The sequence below is a fragment of the Scylla paramamosain genome, chromosome 6, assembly GCF_035594125.1.
Source record: "Scylla paramamosain isolate STU-SP2022 chromosome 6, ASM3559412v1, whole genome shotgun sequence".
Taxonomy (NCBI): Eukaryota; Metazoa; Arthropoda; class Malacostraca; order Decapoda; family Portunidae; genus Scylla; species Scylla paramamosain.
In genome coordinates this window covers 23134497-23159496 of record NC_087156.1, presented here as the reverse complement: position 1 = coordinate 23159496, position 25000 = coordinate 23134497, and the positions used below count along the sequence as shown (strand labels likewise).

The following is a 25000-nucleotide window of genomic DNA, read 5'->3' as shown; positions in this document are numbered from 1 at the left end:
TCCCCGTACAGTTCACGTGGCGATATTAGCACAACTCGGCCTCAGCCTCAGCCTCAGCCTCAGATGCAGTCTTGGCAAGAGACACGTCTCCTCTGGGACAAGAACACCCGAGTCAGTTTGATTCTCGAGGGAAGAGAGAACCTCTCACCTTGTTTACACCCACGCGCCAAGTGTCAGCTTGAGTGACAACATTTTATTTCCTCAGGAAGCTCGAGGCTTCAAAGATTTTTTTCCTATTTTTGCCAGAAATATTTAATGTAGGAATATTGCCCTGTCATGCGCCTTCTATGTGGTTACCAAATATGCGAGAAGTGGAATGACAGATTGTAATTGAATACCACAAAAGACAGCTTGCGTGTATCTCGATACTTTAAGAATCAGGCTGACAAATTCATACTTTTCTTTCATGCTGACCGATGTTCCCAAGAGCTGCATATAGCGAGAAAATTTATGTACATAAATATTGTGTGTGATAAAAGACACGAGTGCAGGGAATCCTTGGTAGACCGAGACTTTTTTACCTTGTCTATTTACCCCTCTTCAAAAAGACAAGAGGAGAAGCGATGCAATGCCAGGGTTGGAAATGAAAATTTCATACAAGTGGATCACTTTAAATAGCTTGGAAGTGCGATCATTTAAGATGACCGTTGCATCAAAGAACATACAAAGAGAATTGCAATAGCTAAACAAAATTTTGGTAAAATGAGAACAGTTTCAATAAAGTCATACGTGTCAGTAGTGTGTATAGAAAGAGAGTGGTTCAAACATTTATATGATCAGTGTTGTTGTATGGTTGTGAGGCGTGGACACTAAATAAAGAGATGCAAAGGAGATGGAAATGTGCTGAACATAACATGGAATGCAAGAAAAACAAATAAGGAAATTCTACAGAAGATGGAAACAGAGAGGGAGTTGATGAGGAGCATCAGGAAGAGACAGGTGGACTTCCTTGGTCATGTTATTGAAAGGAAGCCTCGGAGAACTTAAGTTTGACTGGCAAGACAGAAAGAATAAGAACAGGAGGGAAAACTATAAAAAAAGCTTATGGACGGACAGGCGAGGACGACCGGAATGAAAGTCACTGCTGATAAAATAGTACAAAATGACAAGAGAGCGAAGAGAGTGGTCTGCCATGGTCGCCTACGTCTTCAGGGGCACGGGACCATACTAAAAGTAAGGCAATATTTAACTGTCTAGTAACTGTCAGAGGCACTTCAGCTGCTGCAGCACCTAGGCTGGCTGGCACAGAAGGAACAAAGTAGGAGGGAAACAATAAGTTGGTTAATGTCCGCCTCGGCTTTGTCACCTGGCTTTGTGCCGCCATTCTGCTAGCCACACTGCCCAGATGGTGCAGGTGAGGCTCATAGCAATAGAAAAATTGTTTTGTCACTTATCGTTTGTGTTTTTAAGAGGTATTCTGTTTATTCATATCTAGTTTGCTCGTTAAGCCGTGATAACCTGGACTTGTCTCCTCGTGTTGTGTGTGAGATGATTCTTTGCCTGCGTGAGTGCTCCTAAGTTTGCCATTTTATACTTTCGTCAAGTTCCAAGTTTCTGATCCATAAGTTAAGAGTGCTGAACATACTGATTACACATATTTCTCCTCGGAGAGAAGTAAATTACTTTTCGTGATGGTACTTGGCTTACCAGGAATGCTCATAGGATGCTTACCGTGCTTCTTAGGTAGGAAATTCTGTGAAATATTCGTCTCGTGCGGAAACAAGAGTAATGTGCAGGAAGCCTCGTGTTTCTTTGAACCTCCCGCTGTATCACATTCCTGACCGGGGCACGCAATGCCCCCTCGTGTTTGCTACACTTACGCATGTACACCTTTGTGAATAGGCGAGCTTCTGTAGTTTTATTCCTGTGTGTAGTTCTCATGCGTCCCTTGTTTTAGAACATGCAACATTTTTTTTTCATCAAATAACAACATGAAATCTTGGAAATAGAAGGAGTTAATGTTAAAGGTGTCTAGCGGGTAGTCGGTCCTCGCCGCCACCACGCAAGCCGCCGCTCCCACCTTGTTTTTATCCTTCCGCTGTGATTCTTCTCCATGCGGCGGTCCCTTTTCACATCCTCCTCCTCCTCCCCCTCCTTCTAACTTCCTTTCCCTAATTTTATTCCTTTTCCTCTTCTGCCATTCCATCCAAATGTCTCTCTCTCTCTCTCTCTCTCTCTCTCTCTCTCTCTCTCTCTCTCTCTCTCTCTCTCTCTCTCTCTCTCTCTCTCTCTCTCTCTCTCTCTCTCTCTCTCTCTCTCTCTCTCTCTTCCCTATATATATGTTATTTTCTTCCCACGCTGTGCCGCCTCCACTCCGTCTCAGTATAAACAGAATATGCAAGATTGCGTCGTGATTCTTCTTATGAAAGCAGTCTGTGGTAAACTTTAGAGAAAAAAAAAGATAATCTACCCAAAAAAGGGTCGGGGTAGGGGTGGATAAAAAGTGGGTTTGGTCTATACATTTATGGAGAGGAGGGTGTTGGCGACTCCTTCCATCCCCGGGTGCCATCAGGCTGCCTATAAGCCGCCTGTCATTTGCATCATAAAGGCACGCGTCAGACCCGAGATTCAGGCGAGGATAGTTACAACATTTTCCCTTCCCCGGCTGGTCCCCTTCGATGACGATGGTGTAATAACTTGGCTACTTTATGACTGCTGGATTTATGCAGGTGATGCGCAGCTTTTCCTTAACACACGCTCGCTAAAAGTTCCCAACATCGCAGCTGGTTTTTCTGGATTTTTTTTTTTTTTCCTCTCTCTCGCGCTCATTCTCGGGGGCTGAAGAGTTAGGTTGGGCCACGTCAGACAAGACAGGATGTGCTGGTTAATTTATGTCTTTTTCGATGGTAACCTTTTTTAAACTAATGCCTTATAGTGGCGCCCGTCTGCTCACGCACACACACACACACACACACACACACACACACACACACACACACACACACACACACACACACACACACACACACACACACACACACACACACACACACACACACACAGGCGGCAAGCTCTCAACAGGTGCAGCAGTAGGAGTAGTTACATGTACGTACGTAATACTGAGCTGTTCGCCACCTGAGCCTCCAATTTCCTGTTCCGAATACTGACTCCCATTCGCCTTCGCTGCTTCCCTCCCCGCCACGCACTGCTGCCGCCGGGAGTCACTTTACACCGCCCTCTTGCTCGCCCTCTAAGATAACATCCCGGGAAAGGAGTGTTCTCAGGGAAGTAGGGCACCGGTGGGAGGGTGTCTGGGGAAGAGGCGGCGCGAGGCTAAGAAGGAAGGAGATGCTATTGGTGGTTTCGGTGCTGTAAAGGAGGAGGAGGAGGAGGAGGTGGATGAGGTGGACGAGGATGAGGAGGAGGAGGAGGAAGAAGAGGTGAATACGGCTGTCCTAAATGTACCTCGAAGGCATTCTTTGGGAAAAAATTTCAGGTACACAAAAGAACACAGATGAAGAACAAATATCAGTAGCAATCTCTTAGTCCAGTATTCTCAAACCCGCTCGTTCTCTCATCATAATTATTTTCAAAGGCCACAGAAATAATTAGTCGGGTTATCATAGGTAGTTTTGTTATCCCTATTAATGATGCTCAGTCCTTATTAAACCATCACTACAACATAAAATCCTTGAAAACCACAACAACGTCCACCGCAGTGTGTTGAAAGTGGTTGAGATGAGGCGCTGGCGTTACACGAGCCTTGGTCCTTGAGGCTGTTTGCGTGGTTTGTTTACATGCACTAAGTAATTGAAAGTAAGAAATGTAGTTGTGTAATAATGTGCTTCAAGGATGAATATTAAGAAAAAAAAGTCACATGCGCAGTTAGAATCTTGCCAGTCTCCTCCTCCTCCTCCTCCTCCTCCTCCTCCTCCTCCTCCTCCTCCTCCTGCTCCTCCGCCCACTTACTTGTTCTTCCTTGTTAACACTGTTGGGTCATAAAGTCTGCTGCGTCGAAGGGACAATCTCGATTCCCAAGATTAATGGTCAGGAGCGCCAATCAGCAGCACACACACACACACACACACACACACACACACACATACACACACACACACACACACACACACACACACACACACACACACACACACACACACACACACACACACATATTGTTCCTGTTCTCGTGCAGTGTTTCTTGCCTCGCCTTAATTCTGTTCAGTGTTTGCCTCGCTTCTGCCGTGTGTTTATGCAGAGCCGAGAGGTTTATTGTATAATGAGATAAAAATTCTTGGCATATATCTCCTCTTTAATAAGACGCTCGCCTTCATACTTTGTTTCCATTCCGGGAGTGTATCAGGCTTACTGGGGGAAAAGTAACTCTCTCTCTCTCTCTCTCTCTCTCTCTCTCTCTCTCTCTCTCTCTCTCTCTCTCTCTCTCTCTCTCTCTCAGGCCGTTCAGTAGAGGGAGAGGGGCTGGGAGTGGTGAGGTGGCTTCTGACTCCACTAATTATTACGCTTTACACTCACTTGGATTATCCCACCTCCTCTCCCTCCTCTCCCTCCTCTCCCTCGTCTTCTTCCTTCATCCTTTCAGCACTCCTTATCTGTTTTCCTCCTGCCTTCATCACTATTTCCATCTCTCTCTCTCTCTCTCTCTCTCTCTCTCTCTCTCTCTCTCTCTCTCTCTCTCTCTCTCTCTCTCTCTCTCTCTCTCTCTCTCTCTCTCTCTCTCTCTCTCTCTCTCTCTCACTCACTCTTTATCCACTCCCTTCTCTTTTATCTCTTCTTTTTTTAGTCACCTGTGCTTCTGAATATTTTCGTTGGTCTGTCCCTCCGTCTCTCTCTCTCTCTCTCTCTCTCTCTCTCTCTCTCTCTCTCTCTCTCTCTCTCTCTCTCTCTCTCTCTCTCTCTCTCTCTCTCTCTCTCTCTCTCTCTCTCTCTCTCTCTCTCTCTCTCTCCATCTATATCATCCTTTTCCTCTCTCCCTTGTTTCCCGACACCTTCCTCTCTATCACTCTCTTAACCCTTTCATTTGTTCCCTCTCTTCCTCTCCCATTCTTCTCTCCCTTTGCCCCATCACTTGTTACACTTCTCCCTTCTAGTCCTCCTCCTCCTCCTCCTCCTTCCTGCCTACCTTTCTCCTTTCCTCTCCCTACCTCCCTTCATTTGTTATCTTTCCCCTCCTTTCCTCCCTCACTCCCTCCGTCCGTCCATCGTCTCTCCCAGCACCTCATTCATTTGTACCGTGTTCCCTCTCTCTCTCGCTCTCTCCTCCTCTCACTCTCCCTCTCCGTGGATCCTTTGTTCCCATCCCCGAACCTTAACAAGGATAAAGATGAAAATGGTTGTGTTTTCGCATGAAGGAGTCTACGCGAGTCAATAATTCATCAGGTACGTAATAACTCATTCTCTCATTAGCGGACGCCCTTTTGCAATGCCCTGCCCTGCCCTGACTCGTCCTGACCTTCCTTCCCCTACCGTGCCTTACCCTACCCTGACCTGCCTTGCTTTGCGCTCTCCTGCCTCCCTGTCACGGGTGTTAGAAAAAAGATAATGTAAATGTATGTGTTTGTTTGTAAAAAATGGGAAATGCGATAGGAAAAGTATGTAGTGGTTGATTAATGAACGCTTTTTTTATGGGGATTCTGTGTGTGTGTGTGTGTGTGTGTGTGTGTGTGTGTGTGTGTGTGTGTGTGTGTGTGTGTGTGTGTGTGTGTGTAAGGGTGTGTGTAAGGGTAGTTTATAATGATGTTCGTATTTTTGTCATGCTCAGTATTTTTTGTCATGCAAAGTAGCGTGAGATAATGGTTCGTTTTTTTTTTTTTTTTTTTGTCATGGTGCTTCGCCTCACTGCTTATACGAGGTCAGATGTGTTACTGCTACTGTGTGTGTGTGTGTGTGTGTGTGTGTGTGTGTGTGTGTGTGTGTGTGTGTGTGTGTGTGTGTGTGTGTTTGTTTATTTGTTTGCATCCACCATGATTAAAAATAGTATATAACGGAGTATCTTGTTTTACATTTACGGAAACATACTAAGCGTATTGACCCAATTGATTGACCTAAATTATTATATACACACGCCCTGTACTTGTGTAAATATAGACGTAGGTACAGGTCAGCTTTAGAAGGCAAACACACACACACACACACACACACACACACACACACACACACACACACACACACACACACACACACACACACACACACACACACACACACACACACACACACACACACACACACATACATACACACTTCAATCCCCTCCCCCTTTCCAACAACAACACCAAAAATGTCCACCTTGGCATTCCCTCACACGCAGACCCCTCTCAGCGCCAGGAGGCCACACTCGCATCCCACCTGAGCCGTCCCACCTGCCTCACTTTAACCTTAATGAACTTCACCTCACCTGACGCACCGTCCTCCTAACTCTTCACCATGTTTTTTCTCCCCTTCTCTCTCTCTCTCTCTCTCTCTCTCTCTCTCTCTCTCTCTCTCTCTCTCTCTCTCTCTCTCTCTCTCTCTCTCTCTCTCTCTCTCTCTCTCTCTCTCTTTCCAGGAGCACATTGGTCAGTCTTCGTTCCTACTCTCTCTCTCTCTCTCTCTCTCTCTCTCTCTCTCTCTCTCTCTCTCTCTCTCTCTCTCTCTCTCTCTCTCTCTCTCTCTCTCTCTCTTGGTCTTGCTCTTTCTCTCACCTCTTCGCCTCTCCTCTCTCTCCTTTCTACTTAGGAAAGGTAATGAGTGTGTGTGTGTTTTTTTTTATGTTCTTTTCTTTTTCTTTTTTTTCAGTCTTTCTTCCTGTGTGTGTGGGGGGGGGCGGGGTGAGTAAATGAGTGTGATATGTGTATGGTAGTAAATGCGAACAAGTTTGTTTGCCGTATTTTTCTTTTTTCTTTCTCTCTGTGTCTCTGCCTGTTGACCTGTGTGATTGTCGCTCTGTTTGCCTTTGTGTCCGTTTCCAAACTCAATACATACACGGAATCAGAAATTTTATAACTCTCTCTCTCTCTCTCTCTCTCTCTCTCTCTCTCTCTCTCTCTCTCTCTCTCTCTCTCTCTCTCTCTCTCTCTCTCTCTCTCTCTATCTCATATATAGGTCTTGAAGGGCGGCGGTGTACGTAGGTAGGTAGGGAGAGCGCTGAGGGTTCACTGAGTTTACCACACACACACACAAAGGCGACCACTGAAGGCAGGAATGTCGTGTGAGCGTCCTGGGCGTGTACTACTTTGCTGCTCTCCCTTCCACTGTGATATGTGGTGCCCCTCTCTTTCCTTCTCTCTTCTTCCTCTTCCTCCTCCTTCTCCTGGTGCTGCTGCTGCTCTTTTCCTTTTCTATTTGGTGTTCTTACCTTACCCCACCTTCCCTGCTCCACTCTCTCTCTCTCTCTCTCTCTCTCTCTCTCTCTCTCTCTCTCTCTCTCTCTCTCTCTCTCTCTCTCTCTCTCTCTCTCGCTCTCGCTCTAGTTCTCTTGCTTACTCGTGCTCCTTCCTCCTTCCCTGTCCCTCTTATTCCTTCCTTAGTGGAGTGTGGTTTTCTCCTTCCCTTCCCTGATGTAGTATTCTCCTCCTCTCTCCCTTCTCTTCTGATGATGTGTGGCGCTGCTGCCTCCCTCCCTCCCTACCTCTCTCCTTCCTTCCTTCCTTCCTTCCTTCCCTCCATTCCTTCTTGCTTCCTCGAGTACGGTGCCTCTCAGACTCTCTCCCTCCTCCTTCCTACCATCCTTTCCTTCCTCGGGCCCTCCCTCATCTCTCCCTCGGGTGCCACAAGCAGGTGCAGGGGGAGCGGGAAGGTTATTATCACGTATATGGAAATGGGATAATTTGTCACAGGAGAGGCTGATATTATCCACGTGATTAAATGGCAGTTTCTCTCTCCTTTGACGTCCCCCTCATGCTCCGGGGATGACCTGCTTACGTCACTCTGTTAGTCTCGGCCTCCTCCTCCTCCTCCTCCTCCTCCTCCTCCTCCTCCTCCTCCTCCTCCTCCTCCTCCTCCTCCTCCTCCTCCTCCTCCTCCTCCTCACCCTTTAGGGGGCCAGGTGAGGTGAGCGCCGGTATGAAATATTGACAGGTGCACATCTTGGTTTGGGGCCTCGTTTGTGCGTGTTTTATGTGTTTGTTTCCGTGTGTGTGTGTGTGTGTGTGTGTGTGTGTGTGTGTGTGTGTGTGTGTGTGTGTGTGTGTGTGTGTGTGTGTGTGTGGGAATTTTTGTGTTAGTTTTCTTGTATCCGTGTTTGTTTGTGTTATGTTATTTCCTTGTTACGCTGTGTATGTGTGTGTGTGTGTGTGTGTTTGTGGTTTTACGATTCATTATAGCATTTTTACACACAGTAGTTTCATGATTTTTAACTGCCCCTGTTCGTTATCGCCGCAGCATCACACACACCGCCGTGCACGTTGAACAGGACTCCTCCCAGATGCGCGCAGCGATGGGTGTCGGCAGTGCGTGGTGGGTCTTCCTTTCACGGCGCCACAAAGATTGCCTCCTTTCTTTCACTCTTCCCCACACTCACTCTCGTCTCTGGTAAACCAATAGGATTCTTTTTTTTTTCTTTTCAACAATTCTTCTATGCTCTCCCTCTTGATTTTTCTCACGTATTCCTTTTCCTCGATTTTTTTATTTATTTTTATTTATTTATTTATTTTTATTTATTTATTTTTTATTTTTTTCTGTTTATTTGTTTATTTATTTATTTATTTATTTGTTTATTTTTAACCGCCTCGCTACGTTCTGTACACTACACCAATTACTGTATGGTGAGGTCTTCGTGCCTCAGTCTCCTCTTTCTTGCCGCATGTTTCACGCTACGGTGTTCCGCTTGTCTCCCTTCCTCCCCCCTTTTTTTTCGGAGTCGCCTTTAACTTTTGGCTCGAAATACGCACACCTCTCTCGCCTCAGTAAGCTTATTTTTTTCCCCACTTAATCCGTGTCAGTACTGAATCGTTCCTTTCTCTCTCTCTCTCTCTCTCTCTCTCTCTCTCTCTCTCTCTCTCTCTCTCTCTCTCTCTCTCTCTCTCTCTCTCTAGGACCACCACGAGCCTCGATTTTTGCCCCCTTAAATACTTCCTTGTATCTCTTGCTTTTTTGTTCCGCTGTGGATCCCCGGTGTATGTCCCCTTCCCTTTCATTACCCCTTGTGCTAGACTTGAGAGAGAGAGAGAGAGAGAGAGAGAGAGAGAGAGAGAGAGAGAGAGAGAGAGAGAGAGAGAGTTCTTATATATAGGCGTGGGTTTGGATAGGTAAGTGGGTGGTATCGTAGGCGAGGTGGGTATAGTAGTGTCGTACGTGGGATAGGGGGCATGGGCGTGGATGTATATTGATAGTATCGTGGGCAGAGTGGGCGGGGTGTCTGATAGTGTGGTGGGTGCGGTGGGTGGAGTGGGCGGGGTCTGATAGCGTCGTGGGCGGAGTGGGCGGGGTGTCTGATAGTGTGGTGGGCGGAGTGGGCGGGGTGTCTGATAGCGTCGTGGGCGGAGTGGGCGGGGTTGCATGATCTTTGGTGATCCCGTTTATTTACCAAGCTCTTTCCCGCTCCTGAAATACTGGTGAAAAACGGAGCCTCTTTCACGAGCTCTCCTCTGGTCATTACCGAGCATTAGGCTCCAGAACACCTGAATACCATGAATACGAGCCTTGCTTTTACCACGCCATCACGGAACTCCTCGCCTCACCTAACTCACCCTAATCTAACCCAACACTACTTAATCTAACCTAACCTAACTTACCCTAATCTGACCCAGTCAGAGCCGAAGTACCAAACCCATCCTAACTTAACCTTACCTAAACTAACCACACTTAATTCAAACCAACTCAACCTAACTTATTCAAATTCAAGCTAATCCATCCAATGAAACCAAACCTAAGCTAACCTAACTCACACAAACCCAACCCAACCCAAGTCAACCCAATCCAACCGCACCAAACCTAACCAAAGATAGCCTAACCTAATCCAGTCTAACCTAATACAACTTAATAATCCAACCGAACCTAACCTAACTCAACATAACCTAGCATAACCTATCTCAATCCATGCCGGTCCAACCCAACCCAACCCATCCCATCTTGTGTTTCAACCTTAGCTAACCTAACCTAATCTTTGGCATCCAACCTAACTTAACCTAATGTTTGGCACCCACTCTGCACTTGCCACGCCCACCCATACCAAAGGGGGAGTCTTTGTTTTATTCTCCTGTTACTTCGTTTCCCTTCCTCGTGTTTACATTGAGTAGTCGAGAACAAACAACAAAAGGAAAATATTTGTTTATGCTTCTTTTCTTTTATGTCCAACCTTTTTTTCCCCTTTCTTTTTTTATTCCTACCTTGCTGTGCGTGATCTTTTTCTCTTTTCCATGTACGCTTTTATACATACATATCTACAACACACACACAGACACACACACACACACACACACACACACACACACACACACACACACACACACACACACACACACACACACACACACACACACACACACATACCTACGCACGTGGACAAAAGGAGCGGCAATGGTGGCTGTTACGCGCTTATTGTAGCAAGACAGTCGAGAGCCTTGTAGCATTATCATGAGGCTAAATTGTTCTGTTAAAAGGCTCATTAATTTCCTGGAGCCCACAAATGCCTGGCAGGGAGGGAGCCGCTAGCTTTCCTCCTCCTCCTCCTCCTCCTCCTCCTCCTCCTCCTCCTCCTCCTCCTCTTCCCCACAATCCACGCCCCCGCCCATGCTCCCTCTGCCATGGCGAAGCTCAAGAGAGATTAACGTCTCTATTATCCCTCCATTATTGTTATTATTATTGTTGTTGTTCTTGCTTTTGTTGTTGGTGTTATTATTATTATTATTATTATTATTATTATTATTATTATTATTATTATTATTATTATTGTTATTATTATTGTTATTATTATTATTATTATTATTATTATTATTATTATTATTATTATTATTATCGTCTTTGTTCTTCTTCTCTTTAATAGTTTTGCTGTTTTGTTATTATTCTTGTACACCTTCCTTTTCTTCTACTAATTATTATTGTTATTATTATTATTATTATTATTATTATTATTATTATTATTATTATGAGTCCTTTCTTTTCTGGGAAGGAAATTATGTAAGTTTTTCTTTTTGTTTCCATTATTTATATATTATTTTCCTTCCGTGCCGAACAAAGGTGCTCAATAAGCAGGCTCAGAACTAATGAAGGAGTAATAGTAATCAAGTCGGAGCGGCAGCGAGTGTATGAGGGCAGGCGGCAAGTGTGCAAGGAGAAAGTTTTGTACACGTTAGCATTTAATGAAACCTTTATCTTTTTATTTAAGATCGTTCATGAATGTATTATTCCGTGAGTCAGTTCTGATGTATTCTTCATGACGAGATAAAGACTTGACTTTTTCCCGACAATCACTCCCTTGTCAACACAGCAGAGATAATTGATACTAATTAATGCAGGGGGCGGTGCGCTTTTTTTCAGCATATCAATGATTGACCGAGCAGGGGATCACCTTTGTGCACCTCTTCCAAAGGATCACACAAATTACTATCCGAAAGCACAATATCAAATATTCAGGTATTGTTGATACTCTTTGTTTTGTCTTCTTTAGTGCTTTACATATTTATGGTGTTTTCATTACACTTCCTGTTATCTTGACAGTGGTTTTAAGGGTTATCCTAAATTATATCTGTGAATATTCATTCTATAATGCATGAAAAGTGTGTGTGTGTGTGTGTGTGTGTGTGTGTGTGTGTGTGTGTGTGTGTGTGTGTGTGTGTGTGTGTGTGTGTGTGTGTGTGTGTGTGTGTGTGTGTGTGTGTGTGTGTGTGTGTGTGTGCGCGTGCGTGCGCGTGCGTGCGCGCGCGCGTGTGTGTGTGTGTGTGTGCGCGCCTGCGCGTATGTGTGCGACCGTGAGTGAGTACGTGTGTGTACGTGCGTGTGCGCACATGCGTGTTTGCTTGCGTGCGTTGGCATGCGCCCCTGAAGGGAGTATAAAAGTTAGATGCGGAGCATGTACCTGCATTAGGGCGCCACGTGATGTTTTCTGTAGGTGAACCTAAGAGGAATTCTGAGGGTCTACCAGAAAATTACGTGGAAGGAGTGAGAGGTCAATACCTGCAAGGAGGCAGCACCACTACCACCAGTGACCACCCCAGAAGACTTGTGTGTGCGGCAGACTGATATCATCCGGCCAGGCCGAGCAGAGGCTTACTTTCCTCGGTGCTGGAATGGTGCAAAGAGAATCTTGCGCCCATAAATTTATAGTTTTTACGAGGAAAGTCTTGGGATGAATGCAGCATTGCGTGAGTGAATGAGAGAGACAGGGCTGAGGCCAAGCGGCGGAGTGGGACATCACTTCCAGATAATACAAAAACATGGCACTGGAGTTAATGGTGAGGAAAGAGGACGCCGCTGTATATCAGTTGTAGAAAAACTACGGTAATGTAACGTGAAGAGGCCACAGCAAAGCTCGGCGGGGAATGGAGGGTGGGAGACAGGGTTCAGAAGCCGCGTCAACATTGAGGTTAGCGGAGGCTTTTTACAGCACCGCTGGGCACGTCTTTATGTGTCCATATTCCGGAGTAATAGTTTTACGGCGAAGAGCAGAAGCCCAGTGCCGCCTCAATGACCCCCAAGTGAGGCCGTAACGCTTATGCGGCGCTGCGGGCTGAGCGACGGCTGCCAAGAACCTTAGCCCCCACCAAGGTCTCACTCCTGGAAACCCCTCACACGCCCAGGAACCCTACCCCACCCCCCACACAGCACGCACACTTAAGAACCTCACTACCAGGGTTTAGCGCATTGCAGCCCCGTTCCCATCACCAGTGCATCGGCGTATATGGCCCCGTTACTCCACTCCTCACGTCCCTCCTTGCCTCTTACCCCGCCACCGCTCACTCCTTCACCCCAAAACGGACTCACCCCAGCACGGTCACTCATTCTCATGCTCAGCACACTCATTCACTCCCACACCCACTTATACTCATCTCGTATCACAACATCCACTCTCTTTCATAAGCCAGCACTCATTTGTCCTTATCCTACCGCCCAGCGTTCTCTCTCTCTCTCTCTCTCTCTCTCTCTCTCTCTCTCTCTCTCTCTCTCTCTCTCCTCTCTCTCTCTCTCTCTCTCTCTCTCTCTCTCTCTCTCTCTCACACACACACACACACACACACACACACACACACACACACATCCACCCACCCACCCACCCACCCACCCACGGACTCCCACCCACCCACCTACCCACGCACACACACACACACACACACACACACACACACACACACACACACACACACACACACACACACACACACACACACACACACACACACACACACACACACACACGTACAGGCCAAAACACACTTCCCAGTTGGAGGTGATGTAGTGGCCTCTTCTTGCTATCTGTCTCAATTTTCTATATTACCGCCCCTCCCTAATGACTTCATATCACGAGACCCGCGGCTCGCCGAAATACAGAAACGTACCAAAATATCCTGGCGACTATTTACGGCAGCCTGTCTTCATTATTTCATTGTTCTTATGGAATAGCAATCAGACGGACCGCTCCTCGCTGGCTCGCTCCCTTACGCTCACTCCCTCACCCCTGGACACACACACACACACACACACACACACACACACACACACACACACACACACACACACACACACACACACACACACACACACTTGGACTGCTTCCCAACATCACACGCAAACACACACACACACACACACACACACACACACACACACACACACACACACACACACACACACACACACGCGTTCACAGGCGTCCACAGATACACACAACATGCACTTACATAAAAGAAATACGTACGTGATGATACTTATATACAAAGAAGATTGCACTGTGCTGTATTGTATGTGTGACTTGTTGAAGCACTATTCTTTGCACCTAGTACTGCTACTGCGTGTTTCTGATGTCGTTATCATTGTTATTATTATTATTATTGCTATTATTATTTTCATCATGGTTATCATTATATTATTATTATTATTATTATTATTATTATTATTATTATTATTATTATTATTATTATTATCATTATTATTATTATTATCATCATCGTTATTATTGTTGTTGCTATTATTATTATTATTATTATTATTATTATTATTATTATTATTATTATCGTTTCTATTGTTGTTGTTATTATTATTATTATTATTATTATTATTATTATTATTATTATTATTATTATTATTATCATCATCATCATTATCTTTAATATAAGTAGCAGCAGCATCAGTAATAGCAGAAGTAATAATTGTTGCTGTTATTCTTATTTACGTTCCTCTTGTAACTCATCGTTAGTGCTGTTGATGTTGATGTGGTTGCTACTGTTGTTGTTACCACTGGCGCTGCTGCTGTTGCTGCTGCTTCTGGTGTTTTGCCATCACACAAGCCATTCATATGTTTATAAATTAAAGCGCTGAGGGGAAAGTGCATTTACACTCAAAATGGCTTATAAAATAGACTAACCGTGGTGCAGCAGGGTCTGTGGCGCCCCACCACGTCGCTTCCCCCCTCCCTTCCTTCCCATCCTGGTGTGAGACAGGAAAGAACCAACAGGTACCCGAGGGAGGATTACATGCACGGAACACAGTTTCGGTAATACCAGTGTGGTGGGCGTGGCGGTGGTTGGATGGGTGACTCGGGGCATGACGCTCAGCACTGAATAACGTAACGCCAAGTACCACTCAGTGCATGCTAGTGAGTGCAGGCAACTCATTTACCACGAAACAAACAAGCGGGAACAGAAAATAAACTCACCAAAATACCATAAGAGAAACATGAAAAATAGACCATAGCTTATCAGAAAAGTATGGACTCACCTTCTACGGATTTTATAGAGCTGTGTTGTTGGATGACCAAGGGTAAGACGCTCTGACCCTGGATGAGAAAAACAGTCCAGGGAGCAGGAGCGTGGTGGTAACGCGTGGTTAGGAGTGGCTGCATGCTGTCTGGGGTGACTGAACGAGCCCTGGGAATGGTGCCTAGGAGCGTGGGAGTGCTGGCGGGCGTTGTGTGGGGTGGCTGTGCAGAGCTGAGGCTGGTGGCAGGAAGGGGAAAGGGTAAGCAGACAAATGTTCTTCCTTACAGGGCTGGTAAGGGAGAGGGAACGAAACTGACGCATCCAACTTGTATGGCGTCAGATTTTTATTCCCCGAGGCTTAGTGGCGTGGGCGGCTTGGGTGGTGGTGCTGGGGGTGAGGTAGACGTTTGGCGGGATTGGCTTAGCGGAGTGCTGGGTACGCGAGACCGGTCATTGTGATTGTCATTCCTTAAGTGAATATATTTCTCTTTAATTATGTGGAAAAAAAAAATCGGCTTAATAACGTAAAGGCAAAACAGAGCCTTGAGTACACGATGAAATTTTACTTTGAGTGCAACACTTGGTTAGATTGGAACGATGTAGTTAGTCACGAAATTTTCACAACAAAGACTTAGGAGGCAAAGTGCGCGTGGCTCGGATAACCCATGAGTGCATATATGCATTTTCTATAAAACTGCATAAAAGCAGCACAGCAGGGGCTTGAAAACTTGCACATCAACCGACAGCTGCACCAACTTCCCTCCTGCCACAAGTTGTACTCACCTCTCCCACCCCTTCCCGCGCCGCGCTGCTCACTGCATTGACATTGTTGATAATACATTTTAGGGAAGTGAGAAACCCAACTCAAACAAGTATTTTGGAGATAAGAAACTTAGTTATGTCGAGTTCTCATTTCAGCCTCAGGGGCGGCCGAGCGAGGGTTGGGAGCACGGGGAGGGGGAGCTGAGAGAGAGGCAGGAGGCAGCCTGGGCCGCAACACTGATTGCTTCCTGAACACGCTCCTGACGCATGCCTCCTAAACAGACAGCCTGGACACCTATGGCGTTAATTATTATGAAAAGGAAATCCTATCAGGGGAAGGAACACTAGTGGATTCTGAACCTCAGAGTTAAATTACTGTCTCATATAATAACAGAGCGCGTGACCCAGGGAGGCAGAGTGTAGGAGCGGCTGCGTAATTAACTCAGTTGTCTTAATAAAGCGTCGTCCCGGAGACAAACAAGCGAGGAGTGCATGGCAGCGGGGTGGCGGCGGCCAGGCAGCACCTCCCCAACCCACCCTACTCCTAATTGACCACAAGATTTTATGAGCATTATAGGGCTGGATCCCACTGATCTCGCCGCTTCGTGAGTCAGTCTAGCGGGAAGTCGCCTGAAATGTCAGAGATGGAAGGTTATGACCCTGCCAAGTCAAACACGCAACTGTCATATAAATTGATCCTGGTGTTAAATCTTCCCCTCGCAGCATGTTATTTGTGTCTGTGTGTGTGTGTGTGTGTGTGTGTGTGTGTGTGTGTGTGTGTGTGTGTGTTTTAGCAATGCCTGGTACAAAAGAAGATGGAGTGCAGGACGCTTTAATGACAGCATGGGAATCTAATAAAGCCACGCCTTCCCTCAATAAATTTGCTAGCAGGAAAGTAATACCATGATTTCGTTACTTGAGAATTAAAGTGCCTGGAGAAGCAGGAGCAGAAAGGGTGGTGTGGAGGATGTAGCGGTGCTTCCCGGGCCTCGGCTTTGGCAGGGCAGACGAGCGGCGGTAATCAGCGAGCTGCCCAGCAAGCGGCCAGCGAGGCAATCCATCTTCATCTTCATCATTACGGCTGACGGCCCCTGACCACCGCAGGAGATAGGAAGAAGAGGAGAACTGTGTGGGAAACTGTGGGGGACTTCTTGCTACTCTGATGGTGGTGGGCCGCGAGTGAAAGGTGGGAGGGTGGGTGGGGGGTGGGAGGAGACGTGCAACGGCACGCAGGGTACGTATATAGGGCAGAGAGAGAGAGAGAGTTGGGTTGCTGAGCCGGAGCATAGGGAGTGATGTGCTGAGTCTGGGAGGCTTGAGAGGCTGTGATGAAACAATCAACTCAGCTGCCAGCTCTCGTGTGTCATTACCGCCACTAATAGTCATCACCATGCAGCACCACAGGCACCCAGTCACACCCCATACATGTAAAGCAGGCAGATTCCTCGTTTTTGTATCATACACCACATAAATATTTATATCAGAACGAATCGTAATGTTTATAATCCTGTAAATCATGAATATACAACTTGGCCCCCAAACAAACCACGTATGAAGGCAGTCATGCATACCCAAACACAAAAAAGATTTAGTGTCACATGTGAATGCAAACAAGTCAACACATACTTAAATAAAGCAAAGGTTCGACCCCCAATGCCACAGAACCACACAAACAAGCACGCACATATGATGCATATATACATGTACACACACACTGTTGCACACGTGGGGTCATGCATACATAAATGTGACGAAAAAAAGGGATGAAACTGATACGGATAGGGACACGGGGGGAAAGAGAGAGAGAGAGAGAGAGAGAGAGAGAGAGAGAGAGAGAGAGAGAGAGAGAGAGACCTAGATGATCACTAAACACGAGGTCGTATTTCTTAGCGGAAAGACAATAGTCCTTTCAATGTCACAAGGAAATTATAATAACGTTCTTTATTTGTATATCAACTTGAATCCGCCATGCAAGATGGAATCCGTCTTGTAGTCAAGCCAGATGGTCCGCATGGGCAGAATGGGGTGTCTTGACGTCACTCTGTCCAGCAGTCATCTTAAGGAGTATTCGTTGGGTGCGTGACATCATGAGAGACGAGTTTAATTCATTTAATTACAGTGAGAATCTCCCGCCGAGTCTAGGGCGCCAGATAGAGTGTTGTTTGTGTGGCGGCGGCGTCACCCTGTACCATCACTCCATCCCCTCCCACCCACAGAAATGACACCCTTAATGTTGTTTTGCACGGTGTGTTGTTTCTGCATAAGAACATAAGAACATAAATAAGGGAAGCTGCAAGAAGTGACCAGGTTTACACGTGGCAGTCCCTGTATGAAATATACCTACCTATTTCCATATATTATCCCCATGCAGCAAGTGATACCATTACTGCTGCCCTGGATTGTGATAGGCTCTCCTGCTGTGCTGGCTCACCTTTGTCTCGCCCCACGCTTTGTCTTCGTCAGATGTTCTTTGTCCTGACGCCATTAGTTTTGTCTCACACGGTAACCACCATGTGTGCTTTGCGTTAACAGTGATCCTTGGCGATGATCACCCACACATGGTCGCCTGGTGCAGCGGCGCCACTGGCCGCCTTGCTTGAATATGACGCCTGCTGCCCTTTACAACACCACTGCATCATCTTTATCACGAGGACACGCACTATGGCGAAAACTTAAAATAATTATTTATTGTTTTCCTTGGGAATTATAGTATTAAACTACATTTTTATAACAGTAAAATATAGTCGAGTCCATCCACTGCAATATATGAAACTGTTGGTCACGACTACCACGCTTGTTTTTTTTTTCCCCCCTGTCAAGAGGAAGTGTCCGTAAAACAGTCCGTGCGTGGCCTAGGTGGCGTGGCGCGCCTTACCGGGGGTTAACATTCCGAGCGGCGAAGGAGTACGAGGTGGGAATAGGCTGGTCTCGAGTTAAAATTTGCATATGAACGGCCAACACTGCAACATATTGGGCGGCGGGGGAGCAGAATGGCGGCGTGTATCACATAGCAGGTCATCACAGTAAAGTTCTGATTTAAGGGGAAAGTCGAGGTCGTTCAGCGGGGGAGGGAGCAACAGTGTTCTTGGTGTTTTGTGCTGAACTAAGTGCTGCACAAAACACCAGAAATAACGTGGCTAAACTTTCGGATATTATTATTATGGGTTGGGGCAAGTTAAATGTAGTGGAAGCCAACGCGGAACAAAACCACCACGTACACAGAGAAAAATGCCCCACTGAGAATGCTTTTAATTAGGATATGCACGATTTTTGAAAACGTGATGTGCCATTTACCTTGCGATGTTAGTGTGATGTGATTATTGTAGCCATACTGTTCCATATGTTTCTGAAGCAAGACTAGTGTACTCGTAGACAAGCTCATGACATACTCGTCTTTCCTACACGTCTTTCAATATGAATGGATGTGCTTATTATTTTGTAAAAAAAAAAAATCTTGTGTTTTATTGAGTTAGAACTTGAGTGAGCTAGTCAGTGAATAAGCTACACACTCAATTAATGGTTTGTTTAGTGTCATAGTGACCTCTGAGTATTGCACATTATGGCGGCTTGTCTAGAGTAAAGAAGATTTGACAATGAATGCGGAGGTTGGCCGGCTTGTGGGGGATTGGTGCACACACACACACAGAAAAGCTGATAGATAAATGGATAAATGGACAGAGTTAGACAGACAGATCAACCAAAGCAAGAGACACTACACACAAACACAGAGTGAAGAGCGCGGAGAGAGAAAGAAAGAGCACCCAGACCGTTGCGTACACTCGAGATGGTGAGCCTTTGAAGCCAGCTGGGTAAGTGGTGTTGATGCGCTTTTTATCGAATAGTGCACATCGAACAGGTAATGGCTGAGGTGGTTTTTAAATGTTTGTGTCGTACAGCTACAACAGTGCACGACTAAAGCTGCCGGCTTATTCCACTCTCACACAATATCGTTAGCAATGTCTGGCACAATCCTAACATGCCTGGAGGTGAGCTGAAGTTCCAATCCCTTATCAGTGACGTAGATCGCTGGCCTAACCACGAACGCCTACATTTCCTGACCCATTTGACTGCCAATGAGAACACATTTGTCATTTGATGTGAGTAACCTTGCATGATTTTACGGAACGAAACTGAAATTACAAGCAATGGAAGGTGTTAACAAGTACTCGATCACTTCTTTCGGTGTTAGTGGAATTTTCAGAAATTATACTGAAGAGAACCCATAACAATGAAAGGGCTAAGGTGAATTTCTACTCTCTCTCTCTCTCTCTCTCTCTCTCTCTCTCTCTCTCTCTCTCTCTCTCTCTCTCTCTCTCTCTCTCTCTCTCTCTCTCTCTCTCTCTCTCTCTCTCAACTTTTCGTTAAGCGGAATGGCTAATCATTTCATATGTTGCATCAAATTAAAATGAAAGATATATTGTTTGAGGTTCTATGACAGTGTTTACGTTGTAGAAAGTATTACCTTTACTTCTCACGAAAAAGTAGGATAATATTGAAATAATATTAGCGTTTCCATGTGAAGAATGTTAGGTTAGGTTTAGATTAATTCATTTTCAATCTGTAGAACACCACCTCTCCTCTTCTAAACCTCATCTTCTTTTCCTCACTGAAACTCAGGTGTCTGAGGAAACTGACAGTAGCCCCTTTTCTGTTCCCTCCTACTTTCTCTATCCTCATTTTCGATCCAAAGCTGGATGTTGCGTTTATGTGCGCAATTACTTAACTGCTCTCGTGCCCACGCTCTTGAATCTTCCGAGTTTTCCACCATCTGGCTACGACTACAGAGTCACTCTCAAACTAAATTTATCTGTGCTGTATACCTCTCACCTAACTCGTCTGACTATAAGAAATTCTTTGACTACTTAACTTCCAAAGTGGAGCACATTCTGACCCTCTTCCCTTTTGCAGAGATCTCCATTCTTGGAGACTTCAATGTTCACCACCAGCTTTAGTTTTCCTTTCCCTTCACTGACCATCCTGGTGAACTAGCCTACAACTTTGCTATCCTCCACGACCTAGAGCAATTAGTGCAACACCCTTCTCGTATTCCTGACCGTCTTGGAGATACGCCCAACATTCTTGACCTTTTCCTGACCTCTAATCCTTCTGCTTATGCTGTCACCCTTTCTTCTCTGTTGGGCTCCTCCGATCACAATCTCATATCTGTATCTTGTCCTATCGCTCCAATCCCTCCTCAGGAACCCCCTAAGCGAAGGTGCCTCTGGCGTTTTGCCTCTGCTAGTTGGGGGGTACCTGAGGAGGTATTTTGCTGATTTTCCTTGGAATGACTACTGCTTCCGTGTTAGAGACCCGTCTTTGTGTGCTGAGCGCATAACAGAGGTGATAGTGTCTGGCATGGAGGCGTACATTCCTCACTCTCTTTCTCATCTTAAATCTTCTAAACCTTGGTTTAACACAGCTTGTTCTCATGCTATACATGATAGAGAGGTGTCCCACAAAAGGTACTTAAGCCTTCCATCACCAGAATCTCATGCACTTTATATTTCTGCCCGGAACCATGCCAAGTCTGTTCTCCAACTAGCCAAAAACTCCTTCATTAACAGAAAGTGTCAAAACCTTTCAAGATCTAACTCTCCTCGTGAATTCTGGCATCTAGCCAAAAATATCTCCAATAACTTTGCTTCTTCTTCTTTCCCTCCTCTATTTCAACCAGATGGCACCACTGCTATCACATCTATTTCTAAAGCTGAACTCTTCGCTCAGACCTTTTCTAAAAACTCTACCTTGGACGATTCTGGGCTTGTTCCTCCCTCTCCTCCACCCTCTGACTACTTCATGCCACCTATTAAAATTCTTCGCAATGATGTTTTCCATGCCCTCGTTGGCCTAAACCCTCGGAAGGTTTTATGCACCTGATGTGGTCCCTCCTATTGTTCTCCGAAACTGTGCCTCCGTGCTTGCACCTTGCCTAGTCAAACTCTTTCAGCTCTGTCTGTCAACATCTACCTTTCCTTCTTGCTGGAAGTTTGCCTATATTCAACCTGTCCCTAAAAAGGGTGACCGTTCTAATCCCTCAAACTACCGTCCTATTGTTTTAATTTCCTGCCTATCTAAAGTTTTTGAATCTATCCTCAACAGGAAGATTCTTAAACATCTATCACTTCACAACCTTCTATCTGATCGCCAGTATGGGTTCCGTCAAGGCTGCTCTACTGGTGATCTTCTGGCTTTCCTTACTGAGTCTTCGTCATCCTCTTTTAGAGATTTTGGTGAAACTTTTGCTGTTGCCTTGGACATATCAAAAGCTTTTGATAGAATCTGGCACAAAACTTTGATTTCCAAACTACCCTCCTATGACTTTTATCCTTCTCTGTGTAACTTCATCTCAAGTTTCCTTTCTGACCGTTCTATTGCTGCTGTGGTAGACGGTCACTGTTCTTCCCCTAAATCTATTAACAGTGGTGTTCCTCAGGGCTCTGTCTTGTCTCCCACTCTCTTCTTATTATTCATTAATGATCTTCTAAACCAAACTTCTTATCCTATCCACTCCTACGCTGATGATACCACCCTGCACTTTTCATAGACGTCCAACACTTCAGGAAGTAAACATTTCACGCAGGGAAGCCACAGAACGCTTGACTTCTGATCTTTCTAAAAATTTCTGATTGGGGCAGAGCAAACTTGAACCTCAAAAACTCAATTCCTCCATCTATCAACTCGACACAACCTTCCAGACAGCTATCTCCTCTTCTTCAATGACACTCAACTGTCCCCCTCTTGTACACTGAACATCCTCGGTCTGTCCTTTACTTATAATCTGAACTGGAAACTTCACATCTCATCTCTAGCTAAAACAGCTTCTATGAAGTTAGGTGTTCTGAGACGTCTCCGCCAGTTTTTCTCACCCACCCCCAGCTGCTAAGTCTGTACAAGGGCCTTATCCGTCCATGTATGGAGTATGCTTCACATGTCTGGGGGGGTTCCACTCATACTGCTCTTCTAGACAGGGCGGAATCAAAAGCTTTTCGTCTCATCAACTCCTCTCCTCTAACTGACTGTCTTCAGCCTCTCTCTCACCGTCGCAATGTTGCATCTCTAGCTGTCTTCTACCGCTTTTTTCATGCTAACTGCTCTTCTGATCTTGCTAACTGCTTGCCTCCCCTCCTCCCGAGGCCTCGCTGCACAAGACTTTCTTCTTTCTCTCACCCCTATTCTGTCCATCGCTCTAACGCAAGAGTTAACCAGTATTCACAATCATTCATCCCTTTCTCTGGTAAACTCTGGAACTCCCTGCCTGCTTCTGTATTTTCACCTTCCTATGACTTGAATTCCTTCAAGAGGGAGGTTTCAAGACACTTATTCATCAATTTTTGACTACCGCTTTTGACTACCGCCTTTTATGGGACTGGCGTTTCAGTGGGCATTTTTTTATTTTATTGGATTTTTGTTGCCCTTGGCCAATGTCCTTCCTACATAAAAAAAGAAAAAAATTTCACGCTGATCAATTCATTGTGTACATAACGATTTGAAAAAAAGTATCATATTTTTGCCTAGAATTAAACAGTCAGTGTCTGGAAATGAGTAAGTGTTCTTCATAAACTCGCCATCGCCCTGGCCTCTACACTACAGCGTTAGGCAAAATTTCCTTCACTAGTTAAGTCTGAATTTTGAACGGCGGCGATGGTGTTGAGGCTCGCCCACTGAATGTCGTATCCGAGATTATTGTTTTCTTTTCAGTTTGAAGTAATTGGCGTTTGTTGACGTTGAATGGCGTTTCCCTGTCTGTTTGAATGCGCTGGGATTTGATGGAAGTATCTATCATGTTGATGACTCAGTCTGTCTTGATTAGAGGCAGAGAGAGAGAGAGAGAGAGAGAGAGAGAGAGAGAGAGAGAGAGAGAGAGAGAGAGAGAGCAAACAGAACTATTAAATTGTGCAAGCTTTGCCAGGACGGCTCGTCGGTCAGCAAGCTGTGGCAGGGCTTGCTTAGTGTACTGCAGGCCCGCCCTCCCCGCTGCTCCAGGGTCCTCCCGGCGGCCTTGTTTCTTCAACTGGCTTATCTCTCTCGATCGATATTCCAGCAGGACATCATTAACTGGGCATGGCTGGCAGTAATGGCTTAGGAATCGCTCATTATCTTCAATCTGGTTCATCCCGCGGCACCAGGTGTGTGTATGGCAAGGGTGTTCCCGGTTCCTCTTATCCCATTCCTTCTCCCTTCTCCCCATTTGCCCATCCCTTCTCTCTTCTCCCAATTTTCCCGTTCTTTCTCTCCTCTCCCCATTTTTCCTATCCCTGTCACCGTTTAGTCAACATGATAACATGTCGCAGCCTTGTCGCTATTATTATTTTAAATCAAAGGCATATTCAGCTTCAATCCCGAGGGAGGAAATGAGTCTTGTTGTTCACATATATACACATGGAGGGCTGGGTGTGGTACACGTGTCGACTCAGTGGGAGTTGCTCAAGGACAATGTCTTGTTGACGCTGTATTTGTCCCTCAACGGAGCTGTATAGAATTCCATCCCCCCCCCACCCCGAGCGACATTGAGGGAGGAGGACTGCAGATTTCATTTTGCATGTGTTATCTGCGATATTGTGTCACCCCATCATTGAGTCTCAATATGAGTAGTCGGTTTGCACACTGAGACGTTGTAATAATACAGGAGTTAATATCTGCTGCACTACCAAGGCACGGAGGAGAGCCTGGAATATATTAGTAGTTACCGACAAACGTGTGTGTGTGTGTGTGTGTGTGTGTGTGTGTGTGTGTGTGTGTGTGTGTGTGTGTGTGCGTGCGTGCGTGCGTGCGTGCGAGCGCGTGTGCGCACGCAGCCACACATTCTGACAGAGTTATATTTTCCCAAGAATGGGTAAGATCGATGTCTTGATTAGCTTAGTGGAGGACAGACATCACTTCGCTTCACAAGGCAGAACTCAAATGTTATGGTGGAAGTCTGCAGCGTGCAATGGTCACTACAATGGCGTGGAGAACGCTGTGAATCTGCATGGTGTCCTTTCGTGCCTGCACATGTTGACACCGAGGAAACCTATTGATCTCGAGGTCACGGGGTCAAGGTCAACCTCCCCTCTCTCATGAGACTCGGCTTGGTTATGCTTCAGGCCAGTGTCTTCCGGTTTTCTCTTATTGCTCATTATATCAGTGTCCAGTGACTCAAACACATTCACGATATTGTATACACTGAAAATGTGCTCATGTTTGAAAGATATTTGTGTTTGAGTGGCCACAGGATCCCTGGGTGAAAAGGGAAGGAGGCAAGACGGGAGACTTATCGGTATAAAGGAGGAAGACGAGGAGTCTTACGACACGGCATGAGGAAAAACGCAGTGCCTTACTGCAGGAGGGAGGGACTATCTTACTCGGGGAGGAAAGGAGAGAAGGAGGATAAGAAACGGCGGTATACCTTACTGCAAAAAGGGGAAAGAGGGAGGATTAGGTTACCACTTAGTACGAGGGAGAGGGAGAGA

At 45.8% G+C, this 25000-nt stretch overlaps 1 protein-coding gene across 7 annotated transcripts in view; it reads left to right on the top strand.

The window, feature by feature from the left end:
• LOC135101443 (uncharacterized) overlaps positions 1–25000 on the top strand; it is a 92163-nt gene that overhangs the window by 47747 nt on the left and 19416 nt on the right. For 2 of the 7 annotated variants that reach the window (XM_064005396.1, XM_064005398.1), the window contains exon 4: positions 11416–11511. The exons of the other annotated variants lie outside the window; for them this stretch is intronic. In XM_064005396.1, the coding sequence (XP_063861466.1) occupies positions 11416–11511 (96 nt within the window). The remainder of the gene's footprint in view (positions 1–11415; positions 11512–25000) is intronic. 7 annotated transcript variants of the gene reach the window in all.